The sequence below is a fragment of the Falco punctatus genome (assembly GCF_963210335.1).
Source record: "Falco punctatus genome assembly, chromosome: 4".
Lineage (NCBI taxonomy): Eukaryota > Metazoa > Chordata > Aves > Falconiformes > Falconidae > Falco > Falco punctatus.
The window spans coordinates 92,689,776-92,704,595 of record NC_137583.1 but is presented as its reverse complement, the minus strand read 5'-3'; the positions used below and the strand labels follow the sequence as shown (position 1 = coordinate 92,704,595).

Here is a 14,820-nt window from a genome sequence, read left to right as displayed (position 1 = left end):
GTGAAAACATTAGGACTACTTACACCACTGTCTTGGCACCACTTTTCTCTTTCTCTTGCAGTAGCTATCATATGGTCTCATTTTTGTTAAATAATTCCCTTCCCTTCTTTTCCCCTCTTACGGATACTACCGCTTAAGTGAAAGTAGTAATTTTCAGCCACATTGCTAAATGATTAGTACACGTTCCTCTCCCTTGAGGAATCTGGTGGCATTGGATCTAGATAGCTTAGCAAGAAGGACATTAATAAAAGGTGTAGGTTCACAGCTCTGCAGGCTCACTTCTCTCCAGACACAGTACAGGTAAGACGTGCTGCAGCGGCCGTAAGACCTCACAGCCCTTTGCCTTCCAGGAGGTCCAAAGCCCACTGCAGTTTCAGGTAGGTTTTTGGTTTTTACTGGTACAAATGCATTTGAGGTCAGACACCTGCTTTTAAGAAGGTTGTTTTGATCCTGTTGAAAATAAATGAGGACATGCCTTTTACAAACCAAGACCTTGAATGCGTATCCAAAATTGTACTCACATTTGTTCATCCCTAGATGGGCTGTTACCTTGTACTCTTAGTTGGAAATACGTGGAAATAACTAACCTCTTGGGTGCACCAGTGAGTGAGTGGGAAGAGCTGAGACTCTTGCATCTTGGCATAACTGGACTTTCTGAAAACTCTTGCAGGGACCTGGTTAGAAAAAAGCAACAATGAAATGTGTTTACTCATGTGCTCCTTTGGGATGTCATTATGATTTTTTCCTAGAGTAAACATTTGCATTTTGTCTTGGTTTATAATGATACATAATAGCAACGCCTTAGAAGAAGAGTCGGCATGAGAGTGTGGCAATGTGCGTATTCTCGGGAACAGTATGTTACAGTAGGTGTGAGAACGTAGGTGTGAGGTACCAGTAAATGCTAATTATAAAGGTGGCAGAATGGCTCACTTTTGACAGATGGTGAATCTTTGGGGAACCTTTAGGGAGCACGGTTTCTCTAGCCACCTACTTGAAAAGATATAATTGCTCTTAACAAAGTTTTGGAGAGACAAGGCACAATGAGTTGCAGCAGCAGGAGCGGCACCTGAGAACAATCCTGCACTTCCCTTCTCAATGTGTTTGTATCCGCTAATCTGTGGAGAAATAACGGCTTTCCTGAGCCTGCTCACTGCAAAAGGAATATCCTGCAGCACGGTAGTCTTTCTCCATAGGTAAGATAACACAGCTTTGTTATGCCCAGGCTTACACGTACCTATCAAGATCAGTAGCAAATTTTTATACACAGTTGACGCATTGCATTAATAACTTTTTTATCATTACAGGTTATCCATCAGCTCACATCTTAAACAGGCCTAGAGAGATACATAGATTTTTGAACTAACACCGTAGCTATCAGTTTGAGAGAAGAAAAAAAAAAAAAAAAAAGCCCACCCCAAACCCCTAAAATGCCTCCTTTTGTCACAAAGGAAGAAAAAATAACAGATGTCTACAGTGTCTGGCACCTACCTCCTGTAGCTTTGCACAGTCATTTGTACCATTTCTGGTACTGACAAGGAAACTGCGAACAAGAAGAAATAATAAAAAAATTATTTTCTTACCTTTTTTTCCCCCTATCAAACCAGAACCGTGTCAAACTAAAGAAAAGACCAAGAGACTGATTGCATTAGACAAGGAAACATTTTAACCTCAGTGGCAAAGTTGCAGAATAATACCATTGTGGGAAGCTCAACTCACAGTGTATGTTAGTCTTAGGTAAATACAACACACGTCAATAAGAATGGAAAAATAGCTGCCTGTACACTTCATAAACCAGTAGCAGTGCACTCTAAGCCCCTGCTATTTAAAAGCGAGCACTATGAATTGGCTTTCACTGTCTGCTGCAGAGCCATTGAAGATATACTTAGAGCAAATATGAAAACAAATTTCAATCCCTGCTTTTTTAGTAAAAAACCAAACAACTGAAGTATATTAAATTCTCATTCCAGCACACACTGGTACAACTTCTTTGTGTGTGTGTATAATGTTTTTTAAAGTGTAATTCACTGACGTTCTGTGAAAATTTGTGATTTCTCTGGGCTTTGCATTGTGCTCTAAATGTGCGAGAGGAGTGAGACAGTTGCAGGACAGTTGCAGGAGTTTCTGGAGGAGAAAATATTTGTCTAAGAAGTGATAACATTGTTTACTGGACACCAAGTGTGCTATACCTATGAGCTGTAAGGTGCATATTTTGTCATTTCATGATGATGAAATGGGAATAAATAAGATGCAAAGATGCAGTGTCTGTAGTTGTTACTTCCCCTCGAAATAACACTCATTGATCCTCTGCAAGCTGGGGTAGCATTTGCCTAGGAGTGGTAGTAGATATCCTTCAGCATTCCACAAGAGGAATATTTTTTGTCTAACTTTCAAAGTTTTCTTTTCTATTTAACAAAATTGTGTCAATAAAGAAGGAAAAAACATACTTTCACATTCTCTACTGGGTTATTCTTCCGCTCATAAATTCTAACATAAGTTCCTTCTGGCTTACTCAGTGCAAGAATATCCATCCAAATTGAGAACATAAAGGTTACTGACATCCTGTAATTTGCTGCAGTAACATAAACCAGACTCTCTAGCAGCAAACTGAGCATAATTTGAATAAGAATCAGCTACTTGTTGTATACCGTTTCCTACTCGTGCCAACAGAAGTTGTAGATTCACTATAAAAATGCTTGAGAATGTAAAAAATAAGATCTGAAAGTGAGAGTTAATACAATTTTTCCCTAGCAGCATGTAGGCACTCCTCTCTGTAACAGAACATTATACCCCAAACTGGCTGCTGCTGTGATTTCCTCAGTATCTCATATTGTCAGGACTGAATGAATGCAAGTGCTGCCAAATTAAAAACCTAGCATTGTGAAACACTGGCCAGGGTGTTAAGTAAATAATTTAACGATGAGAAATCTGGTGTTGTAGGAGGTGAAGGAAGTAGCAGGTCACCAAAAAGATCAAATGGGCAGAACCTGATAGTTTACCACAAGCCAGGTCACAGGCAGTAGCTGGCGTAGCTGTACTCTCGAACCAAGCAAACATCAGGGGTGACACCTTAACTCTCTTTTGTTGTAGGCTAAAGTAAGTTGAACTGTCCTGTATTTCTATGTGTCAAGAGCATGCCAACGTACCACTACCAAGGCCAAGCCATTCAACCTGTTAAGTAGTAGTAAACTGCTCAGGAGCCCATGTCTACCTTGTGACTTGGACAAACTTTGCACCTCCAGGTAATGCAACATGGGCCATTTCACACATGGTTAGAGTCTCCACTTCTTTCTCTAATGAGAAGACTCTCATGAGACATTCCTCATTAGAGAGCTTGACATTTTGAAATATTAGAGTTTGTTTTCTTCGTATTTCAGAGGTCACAGAAATAGTAATGGGGAGGGTACGGTATTTACATTTCCTGATCTGTGTAAGTATTTTGTTCCTGACACAAGAAACACTGAATCTCATTACCAAACTGGAAGATACTTTTGGGGAAATAATGCCCTTTAGAAAGCTGTCAGAAAACCTTATGAAAACAAACAAACAAACAAAAAAATACTTTGTAAACCAACTGTGGTGCTAATTGGTGCTCTGTTTACTGCACATCTAAGTGTATCTTTGCTTATGAATAATATATTTTGCTAAGCAAAATGTGGCCTCTGATACTTGAGGGAAGATAAGGCATTTTAGCCTCTGTAATCTCTGATTAACAGGAGACAAGATTAAATCACATATTGTTGAACTGCATCTTCTAATTGTGAACCCAATAGCCAAAAAATGTAGATATGGAAGCACTGATAAATAGCATTTGGGGCTTCCAAAAGCACTAAAAATATGGATATTTTCAGGAATACGTGAGGAACTGCGAGGTGATTTGGACTTTTGGTTCCTTTCCTAAAAAAATAGGCTCTGAATTCACTACATTCCGCAGATCAGGAAAGTAGATGAGAATAAGCAACAAGTTCTACATTCAGATCAGGCAGAATTTCAATCATCTGAAACTCTTGCAGCATAACTTTCAGATCACTGTTCAAACTCATCCTGGAAACCTCCACTCCCCCAGCAGAAGAAAATCATGCCAGTGGAGACAGTGAGCCTGAGACTTTTCTATTGAAGAATCCATGAGAGAATCTTCTCATTACAAATCCAAACAGAGGAAACAATATACAACTTATGTATGAATATCACCCGTGAATATTACATCTTCCCAATAGCTGCCCCTGCCAAGGTCTGTGGTTCTTGGTATTTTACAGTTAAGCAGTCCTTATTAGAAATGCCAAATGAGGTTCTGTCTTACCTGCCTGCTCTTAGACTTGCAGCTTATCCTCAGTTGTAGATAGACTGTAAGATAAAATAAAAACATTTTAAAAGGCAAAGAAACTAAATCTTGCAAAAGAGCAGTCGTCCTTTATTGCAAAGGGACAAGGTCAGGGTAAGGGAGACAGTCTGACGGGCAGGCACAGCACAGGGCACTCAGGGCACGGGGAAGCTGAGCGGGGATGGCTGGTAGAAAAATAGAGCCACAGGCTCATCTTTTTTCCTGCCCCTTAACGTCACTTAACTTTCCCTTCAACAACATAAATGTTGAAATTCAGATCTTGAGTTTACGCTTAAGGCAAAGACCATGAAATTTCAGCATTCTGCATGAGTAAAGTCTGTCACTTCTGAACTTAAATTTTACTAAGAATCTAATTAAATCAGCTTATCTGGGGCAAGAGTGAGAAGAATGGAAGTAAAAGCCTTTTCAGTGCATCACATAAGAGGCAGCTGTACGATAGCTCTCAGCTGATCCATGTCTGCATGGTGACATGATAATTATTAATGACACCAGTAGTAACAGCAGCCTTGCAATGCGTGAGTTTGGCTGACTTGGCCTTACCCTCCTACTGGAAAATGCTGCTGTGACTGTTACGTGAGGTTACTGCTACTTTTTTGCTCCTCACCATACTTCCAAACATCATCCCTAAGGCTGTGTCTATATATTTGTGGCTTGTCTGGCGCAACCCTGCCTCTAACTAAATACATTTCAGCTGCATTTGCTTAAGCAGTGAATGCGTCAAGTCATACTGAAAAGTTCATGGGAAATCCCAGTTTTTCAGACTTCATTTTTATCCTGAAGAAGGACAAAAAGTTTTAAAACATATCAGAATTTTGGTGAACAAAATACACTGAAGTTTAAGTAAGTTCAAGGTTAAACTATATTTCCCTATAGTAGCACATTGCTTCATGGAGTTGTAACTACAGTTTGAGCAATAAATCATGATCATGCAGCAGCCTACATTCTCCTTGGGGCACAGAGCATTGTGAAATTCCTACAGTGTAGCAGATAGCCTGATCACAAAGCTATCCAGACACATGATGGGACATGCTATCCTTCAGAGAATACCCTGGAAATGAACAGAACACTGAGAACATATCTCATGAGTCACTGGGTGGTAAGCAAGACATTATTTCAGACTGAATAGTTGTGAAGGAGTATTTTAATGTAGTTCAACAAAATAAAAAGCTCATATTTTGGTTGAAGTCAGCCAGAACAGAATATTTTCTCTGAATTTTCAGGGGTCAAAATTTTCTTAACAGCAGCTTCAATGTTGCAGACATATTTCCTATTGGAGAAGTCAGGCAGCAAATAATTAAGTAATAATGCGACTCAAACTTACAAAACACAAGAATTCAACCAGTGATGAATATTTTCTTCTATGGAGTATTCTAAAAGTAAAAGCATAGCTCTTAGTTAGAGAATTGCCAGATCAGTTTGTAACAATTAACCACCCTATTATATGGCTTAATTTTTGGTGAATCGTGTAATGCATGAGAAATATTGGGAGCAAGGTCTAGTCATTTCCTTTAGTAATCTGAAGGGGTTTTAAACCAAATTTGGAAAGCAAATAAAATGCTGAATTATCAATTTATTATCTGCCAGTCGTCTATGTTCTGGAAGTATCCAGCACTCCTAATGAAAATGGAAAACTAGTTTTTCTGATTCTGCATGACTGCACCTTGATGCACGGTTCCTGCAGATCTTAAAATGGGGAAGACAGTCCACTCTGGTGTGGAGGGAGGAGTATCTCCTCCTTTTTATCAAGCAGGCAGGAAGGCTCCAGCACAGCAAAGAACAGATCCCTGCTCTACCCCCTTTCCATTCAGTTTCTTGACCGAAAGGTAAGCGAAGATGGCTCAGAACGCATTGCTGAAAAATTACGAGCAGATTTCTTTCCCTGCAGGTTCAGCCGAAGCCACTGAGAGCATCAGTGTAAGGAGTCGCCTTGCTCTCCCTAACAGAGAAGGGAGTGAATGCAATATGGCTCAGTTGGACATAGTTTAAAGCTGTCGGTGGTTTGATTGCATTACAGCCTCCTGGATTCAATGGTGTATCTCTCTGTCTCTCGTTGACACAGTGAAAAGACGTGGAAAGACTGCAGCGATCAAAAGTCTTTACAGGCAAGTCTTTAGAGATCTAATTTTGATGTGTAGAATGCAGTATAGATGTATTTGCAAGGTTACTCTGTTTTTTGTTAACGCACACAACAACAGAGTAGCTTTAAGACTGTCAATCTCTGCCTAGTTGTAACCCTGAAAGCTCAATACTGGTGCACTGAAGGTTAAGCTCTCCCAGTAAGCCAGCATGTTTTCTCCAAACCAGCATTTTAGGTTCCCTTTATGATCAATACAAAGAGTAGGGCACCTCCGTGGCTGTTCACCTGCTTTAGGAGGAAGAGGCAAGGAGCTGTTTGGAGGTCCTTTTCTCCACTGACAGAAGCAGCAGCCTAACCCTGGGCAAAACACAGAGCTCTGAGATGGCTGGTGAGACGATCCCAGCTGTTAGCTGATGTACCCTGACAAGCGGCACATCCACTCAGGCAGAAGAACAATAGAAAAAAGGTGAGGCTTTGATGAAAACAAAATCAGATTTTGCCACGCATGGTGATTTCCCCCCATCTAACCAATAGAAAGGAGGCAAACCACAACCAAAAGTGCTCAGTATCAGTTTAAGTATCTGGTACTTCCAGACTGGCCTGGGGAAACAAAAGATTTATGCCTATTTAACATTTCAGTAGGAAATACAAACAGGTGCAGGTTCTACTAGAACCTCCATGGGCAAGAACAAAAGACAGAATAAAAAAGACAATGGATTAGTAACTAAGATCAAAGCACAGATGCTAGTCACAGTACAGGCACACTAGTACAGAAAAAAAAACCCATAACATCATCCTCAGTCACCACAGGATGCTGAGAATATGCAGAATTCTTTTTTCCAGTCTTACCAAGTGGTGGCATAGGAAAAGGGTGGTCTGCAACTTATTAACTGTGGAGACTCTTCATCTCCATAAGTCCATGGTGCTCTGCTGCACAACAGAATCCTTCCCTTGTCCATCTCAAAGCTATGGCCAGGCCATTGACCTGGGTCTGATACCATCACACAAAGCAAGTCTGAAAACTAAAGAAAAAGATGCCCTACCCTCACTTATCATAAAACATCAGCAGCACTTTTAGTGTCTATCAATCAATAGAGAGCTCTATTGTTGATCCTGTGGTGAGATGCTATTTTTTAGGGCTGAATCCCTGGGCTGGTACTCTGGAAACACAGGTTCCTTCTTGAATGGGCACATCTCCTCTTTCTTTTGCACCTCAGTTTCCTGTGTGCAATGCAAATATAATAGTGCTGCCTCTTTCCAATGATATCTGTTTGAATTGTAAGATTTTTGGCCTGCAGGACCTTGTGCCCTCATCAGTGCAATAACATGCTCTTTTTCTTCTTTTCAGTACCACTGTAACAGAAATTTTAAAGTCTTCTGCAATGACTAGGTAAGGAACATCTTGTTCCCTATCGATTCCCATATCTTTCCGAAATTAACCTTTTCCCACTTGTTCAGATGCGCTTGCAGCCACAAGTGAGTTTGGTATGATGCCACTGACATAGCTGTCCAGCTGCTACCCCTCAGACTGCGAAAACTGCTCCAGCAAACGAGTCAGGCAATGTTCTCACAGCCATCAATGCAGTTCTTAATCACATCAAAGTGGAGTTGTTCCTGAGCTGGTGAGAAGGGATGGGGAGAAGGGGGTGCATAAGATGAGAGAGAGAAACCAGGCTGTGTCAAAGACGTTCAGAAAGAAAAATAGATTAAGCCCCACAAGAGCAGCTTTAAGGGGTTTTGTATCAGTGGGCATGGTGTTGAAAGGGAACACCTATTAAATGCTCTTTAATTAAGCGAATTTGGGAGGCTTTTAGTCGGACCCTGAGAGCACTGGTTCAAGGAAGGCACAGCTCAGCAGCCACCGAAAAGTCGTCTCCACTTAGCTTTGCTGAGATGCTTGATGTGCACTGTCTGGGACACTGCCACCACTTCCCCAGAAAAAAGCCCATCCACCAAGGTGAACTGCAGCCAGGAGAAGCAGTTTTATGACTCTCCTGGCTTGAAAACCCAAAAGAGCAATGTCTAGGTCTGCTATAGTCACATACAGCAGCCCAGATGTGACACCAGAGACAGAAGATTTTACAAGTCAACTACCAATGAACAGGGTGGGGAAAAAAATTGCTTTCCTGTCCCTTTTGAGAATAATTTTGGGACAAATAAACCAGGATACTTGACATTCTTTGAAATAATTTAGACTTTTCATTGTAGTTAGTCATTTGTCATTGGGTTGGTACGCCCACTGGTTTCTTTTCTATTATTAAATTTAAGGAGACCTTGAGACTAATGAAAAGCCACAAGTAAAAGACTGAAGGATCAGGCTATGTTCTTTGTGCAGAGGATGGGATACACAGCATGAATTGTGCTTCCAGGTCCTTTGGCAGAGGGAGTCCAGAGTCTCGTCTGCTTGCTGTGGCCTCTCAAAGTCCTTCCAGTCAGAGCATTGCTGCTACACAAGTATGGTGAGAAAATATCTGTCACTGCATTTGGTCACAGAAAAAAGCTGCTAGGAAATGGAGCCTCCCATCTGTCAGAGAAGTTGCCAGGAGAAATGTTTGTGCAGCAGAAGGAGGTCAAAGAAAGGACAGTAGTGTTTTTGGGAAGTAAAGGGGGAGAGTGAGGTGAAAAGACATTTTTTTCTTGTTAGGATAACTCACAACAGAGGAGGTGCACTGACACCCCTTCTCGGGGTTATAAGTCGAAGTTCAGAGCTAGTTTCCCAGCTGAGTAATCCACTGGCCTGATTCTCCATTGCCTGATGACTTGCAGAGCCGTTTACAGCAAGGCACAACGAGGGTAAGATGCTACAACAGGACTGATCTGTAAATGACACAACATGAAGGGCAATAGAGTTTGGCCCCAGATGTGAGAAGTATAGAGGTAGCTTCCATTACATTTAATTAGTGCTATCACCATTAATTTCCTGTGCATAGACAGCAGAAGACATCCTTTTGATTTCAAATTAATTAACACATAATGATTAATCTGATAGGGTACATCTTTTCAGGCAAGAGTGTCCTCTTGATCACAGTTTGGGTGCCAGCACCACTCATCATCTGTGTGTTTTAATTTCTAACTGCTCTCCAGAAGCAAATTTAGCTCTGCAAATCTGTCGATGGAATGAATGACTGGCTGGTTTCCATGTTCTGTGTGTTTTGTTCATTTGATAACACACTGAGAACATCTTGGAAATCTCTTCTTTTTTTTTTCTTCTCCCCATGCCCCCCCTCCCCCCCTCCCTGTTCTAAGGAGGTTTCAAGGTAGAAATTGAGGACTTTGCACTAGTGAGAAATTTATACCAGCTCTTTACTACAGAATGCAAGAAATGAAAAGTTTCTAAAAATTTAAAAACACATAAACAGTTTATGGCAGGTTCCCAGACAGATTTGTCTCACTTCAGTTGCCAGCATTTAACAGAACCATTCTCCTTGCCACCAACTACAGTAAAGTGTGTTTGTTTCAGTGAAACAGGATCTTGAACTTCATCAGTTTCACACCATATTCCTCACACTGTATGATACCTACTGGGTAGTGCTGTTAATATTACTCTTCCCTTTCCATTTGTCAAGTGATTCCTCAATCACACTTGTTTAATATTTATCCACTTTCTTTAGACGTTTATGAATGCAAACATCTCCATATCCAGGTGCACCAACACTTGAGCAGACAGCCTACAGTTAACTTTAATATTGAAAAACATGCAGCTAAACTTGTCGTTACACAGACATGAATTAGAAGGTAGCAGCAAATTTCAGATACTTTGACTTAGGAAAGCCTTTAAATTCCCAAGACATTCCATATCCATCCAGAAAAGTATCCGAGCATATTTATGGTAACTGGGCTGTTTTGACGTTACAGGAGAACACTAAATGAGCTTTTGCAACATGGAATGAAGAGGGAAAAAATTTGCTTTATTCATAACCCATAGCTAGGATGAGAAGTTTTTCTATTGTAAACTCTATGAACTCAGTTTCTGAATCAATAGCTACATTTAGGTAACCACTAAAAAAAAAAAAAAAAAAAAAAAAAGAATGGGAGATAAAACCCCAAAGATCCTTCATACTATTATTGTGGAGCCATTTATGTGAACAGTTTTGTTCTGCATTCTGGTTCAGCTACACGTTTTATGGCAGCTCCATCAGAGAGAAAGATCACAGTATCTATCCATCTCTGCCCCAGTAAAAAAGAAGAAAGATGCAGCTAGCATGGTGCCCTCAGGCAGGAACAATCATAATTTTTGGTCTGTAGCATCCAGTCTTCTCAGTTACCATTTATTGGGACAAACCACTGCTTGAAGACTGAGGATTCCTCTCTGACTCTGAAGTATAAGCAGATGACAAAAACCTTTTCAGTCTTTAAATTTAGGACCTGACTTTGGGCATCTAAGTGCAGTTGAGGTCCCCTTTTCCTGCCCATCATCATTTGAGTTTTAATGCACACTGAAATCGTAGCTGCTGTGGGAAGATATTAAAGTATTTAATCTCTTCAGCATGCATATGACGTTTGCATTGGAAGAAATGAAGGACACTCAAGTTTGATATTCAAAGCACCCCTGGAACATCCATGTGAAAACTCACAAGTGAAGTGACTCCAGAGAATGAAGCTTTCCTGGAAGTGTGCCAGGTAGTGAAAGCTGTAATAACACTTCAAGCTTTCTCATATGTTGGTAAATATAAATTTGGTTAGGTTTCTGTCTGCATGAAGTCTTTGGTAAAATTCTTGTTCAGAGGCTGCAATATCTGCTCTTCAAAGCTGAATTCAAAGAATACTCTTTTCAAAGCAGAAGTCCTAGGGCTGGTTGAGACAGTGTTGCTCACTCTGAATAACTGCACTGGAAGCTGATGGTATCATCGTGCTTCATTCCAATCACAATGTGAGCTCACTCATAATTAAGAGGAAACATTACAGATATCACTGAATAACAATAGCTGAAGATGTTTCCATTTTGAAACAGCAGAAGACTGTGCTGAAGAGGGAGAGAGAGAATTGTATTTTAAGCCTCCCAGATATGCCAGTGAAAGTGCATAAATTCAGTGCACAGGTTGTCACGACCAAGGAAACAAAACAGCAGTGATAACAGTAACAGCAGCAATAATTTTGTAGTACCCTCAGTCTGAGTCTGGTCCTTTTGCTAAAAACTGTACCCTAGCTGGTCAAAAGAGACAGCCTATGAAGCTATGAAAAAAATCAAAGCTCTGTAAATCTGGAATTAAGCTCTTTTAACTGGAATTAAAAGCAGGAAAAAAAAAATATTTCTTACAATATATCTTACAGCTCAGAAGAGAAAAAAATAAAAAGGCTTTCTAAAATTTTTAACCACTACTATGAAAAAAATTGGTGAGCTCCAACCTGTAATGCATGATCCAGCTGTTAATATAATGCACCAGCCTGCAATTATTCCATCTGTGCCTCTGCTCTGCCACAGACCTGAAGCCTGAAAAACTGGAGGACAAGAACTGGTGTTCTTGGCTTGGCTTTCCACCCCCTTTTATTTATTTATTTATTTTAAGTTAGCAGGAAGGGCAAGGAAAGGCTGTTTGCCAAGTGTTTAAGTTGACAGTTTGGATGGATGATTGTTTGCTTAGCCTCTAGGCAAAGCGAAAGCAGAAATCCAGACTAGTCTAGTTTTTAACAATGAGAACTCTAGAAATAAAGACAAGATGGGAAAGAGAGGGTGTAGGAGTACGGGCAGCAATAGCTGAAACAGGGTAGGGGAAAGAAAAAAAATAAAAAAGCAAAAAAAAAGTAGAAGTTGCTTCCAAGAAATATATAGCTGTCCCTTTAAGTCTGTGTGCCTCTTTGGCACATGTACCAGGGGAAGGATTACACTTTAGTAAGGAAGTAATGCAAACTGGTCTTCATTTGGTTACCATGGATATGGCACTATTTGAGACAAAGCCTACCATTTGCATTGCAAACAACCAGGAGCAGTGAAGGATACCCAGCTTGATATTCTGGCCACAGAGTGTCCCAGGTTCTTCCTCGTGACTGATCGTAAGTAAAACAGCCACCAGCTTTGGTACCAAGTCTGTGCTTGGTACCAAGAGAAGGAGTGGAAGGGATGTTGCATTGCAGGTGGAGAAGGAAGAGGCAGAATAGCATGCATCTGCAGAACAAATGGCATTTCTGGTGCTACCTAGTGTGAAATAACTGACAGATAGGTATGGGGATCATTTAGCTTTTCAGCTTCCCCCCCCCCTCCCTGGGGTATTAGATCTGGATCAATATGCTGGTAATCTGGAATAAGTCATTCCCACAAACACTGGCATGGAATAGGAAGCGGCCAAGTCTTACGACTGCTGGGCTTTCATGCAGCAGTTTTTATCTAGCTGAGTGTCCTCTTCATTCTGCAGAAGTACTGTATAAAGTACCTTAATTTTATACAAAATTCAGTTAAATGAGCAAGATGAGCAGTCCCCTAAGCAGACCTAGTGGGAACCAGTACAGTACAGTTAACAGTGAAGAGGGGAATTGTCTTGTTTCCCTAAAACAAATTGCAGATGATTGTTTGTCTATTAAATTGCTAGATTGTCAGTAATTCTTTTTTATTGCTTTAAGCTTTGCCAGATATATAGTCACACATCATTTTTATTTCATCTGACATGGAATATAAACAGTATGACCCTGCTTCTATGGACAGAAATGGCCAAATTGCCATCAGTTTGAGTGAAAAAAGAACTGGATCACAAACAGTTAGCCCTCATCCATGAATCAAGGGTTTTCTTTCCAAAGGATCTTAGGCATGGATTAACCAGAACAGTAGATCAGACATTTGGCAAAAACATTGTTTCCTCCCTTAGCACTGTATTAGGCACATCTTTGATGGGGCCAGGGCAGCTATAGCATTCCAGGATATTCTTCTTGGCTCCCCACTTCAGGATAGTGGCCCACAGCTGGTGACAAGACACCAGCACCGTCTAAGTAGCTTTCTTTGATAAGGAGAGTGCAGCCAGACCTCCCTCCATCTTTACACCACCGTTCTCTGTGGGTATGGAGGGATAATTAGGACCACCAACCCCTCAATTGCCCACAGAAGGGTCCACAACACAGTAGCTTTGCACCAGTATAATCCCACTTACAGCAGCGGATTTGTTTCCTGCTGGTGTCTGCGAGTGAGAGAAGCCTCAGCCCCAGACTCATTTGACTTTTTCCTTTCTTCTAAAGCAGCAGCTGGTGTCATGCCTAGCCCTGGACACATTTTCTAACACTGCACTCACAAGGAACTCAAGCCCACTGCCATCGTGTCCCTGAGGAAACACCGTGAGCAAAGAACAGGGAGCTTTGCAAAAGGGTTACGTTACCTCTTTGCCCTGATGTCCCACCTCAGCACGTTCCTGGAACTCCCGCTCAGACCCCGTAGCAGCACAGTAATATGCACCCCTGACACTGGCTTTAGAGGCGTGCAGCAACATGATCAGACCCAGACCTACACATACCCTGATGATTATTTCAGGTGTTCCCAGCAGCCCTAATGCTAACTACCGACGGGAGAAATTTTGTCAGGCCTTTCAGTGAATGTGCTGCTGGAGAGAGGGACAGGGAAATGAGCAAGTGCTAAACACAGAAATACTGCTCCAACCTGATGGTACCTGTGTAAACACCATTGGACTTTGTGTGCACACGCTTCAGTCTTTTCCTACACTTTTGGAGCACCTGGAAATGAAATAAAGCCCTGGGTCTGCTCTTTCCTTCTCTCTCTCTGTACCAGCCCACAAGCAGGTCAAGAAGGGAGAAGGAGGAAGGTGGGACTTGAAGTGGGAGAAAATACCTGGACTGGCAGCTCTCTCCGTGTGACTCCGACAGCTCTCCAAGACTTCAGGTCCTCACCCTCCCCTTGCAGCGGTGCAGAGTGGGGTTGTATCACCCATGGGTGCTCTTAGTGCTCTTCTAGACGCACCCTGCAGCAGCAAAGGAAAAGGATAGAAAAGGCTGGTGACAGCCTGTCTCATCAGGCCAGAGCAAACGTAAACCGTGACCTTATGTAGGTCTCCTTGAAAAATGAACGTAACATTTAAATTACTTTTAGCCCCATCCTCCTGCTCTGCAGGATCGTTTCCTTCCTCTGCAACAAAAATGATTAGGAAACTGCTTTCTTGGCATTTCTTTAAACACTATCATACCAGCCAGTAAAGATGTAGAGAGGCAGGCGGGATGGGAAGTCTCTTGAATGACAAAATGACTTGGACCGAATAACCTATGAAAAGAGCTGTTTTCTTTAATGTCTGAAAATAAGTTTGGGCTCAGTCCTCCCATCAATGGGTCTGTTCCTTCTGTGTGTTCAGTCCTCTGTTTATTTTAGTAAAAAACATTTTGTTGCTTTAATTCTATTAATCCTGCACAACTACAAGAGGGATGGGAAATGCAAAATTCCCTGCCTCCTCACATCAGCATGACAGCAAATTCTATA

The 14,820-nt window shown here is 41.3% G+C and overlaps 1 protein-coding gene across 1 annotated transcript in view; it reads right to left on the bottom strand.

The window, feature by feature from the left end:
• The window catches only part of ITPRID1 (ITPR interacting domain containing 1), a 48,448-nt gene extending 34,405 nt beyond the window's left edge, over positions 1-14,043 (bottom strand). The window contains exons 1-4 of the mRNA XM_080383270.1: positions 11,763-14,043; positions 4,298-4,341; positions 1,489-1,540; positions 588-674 (exon numbers count right to left, since the gene is read on the bottom strand). Of these exons, the coding sequence (XP_080239396.1) occupies positions 588-674; positions 1,489-1,520 (119 nt within the window). The 5' untranslated portion in view covers positions 1,521-1,540; positions 4,298-4,341; positions 11,763-14,043. The remainder of the gene's footprint in view (positions 1-587; positions 675-1,488; positions 1,541-4,297; positions 4,342-11,762) is intronic.
• Positions 14,044-14,820: the final 777 nt, after the last annotated feature.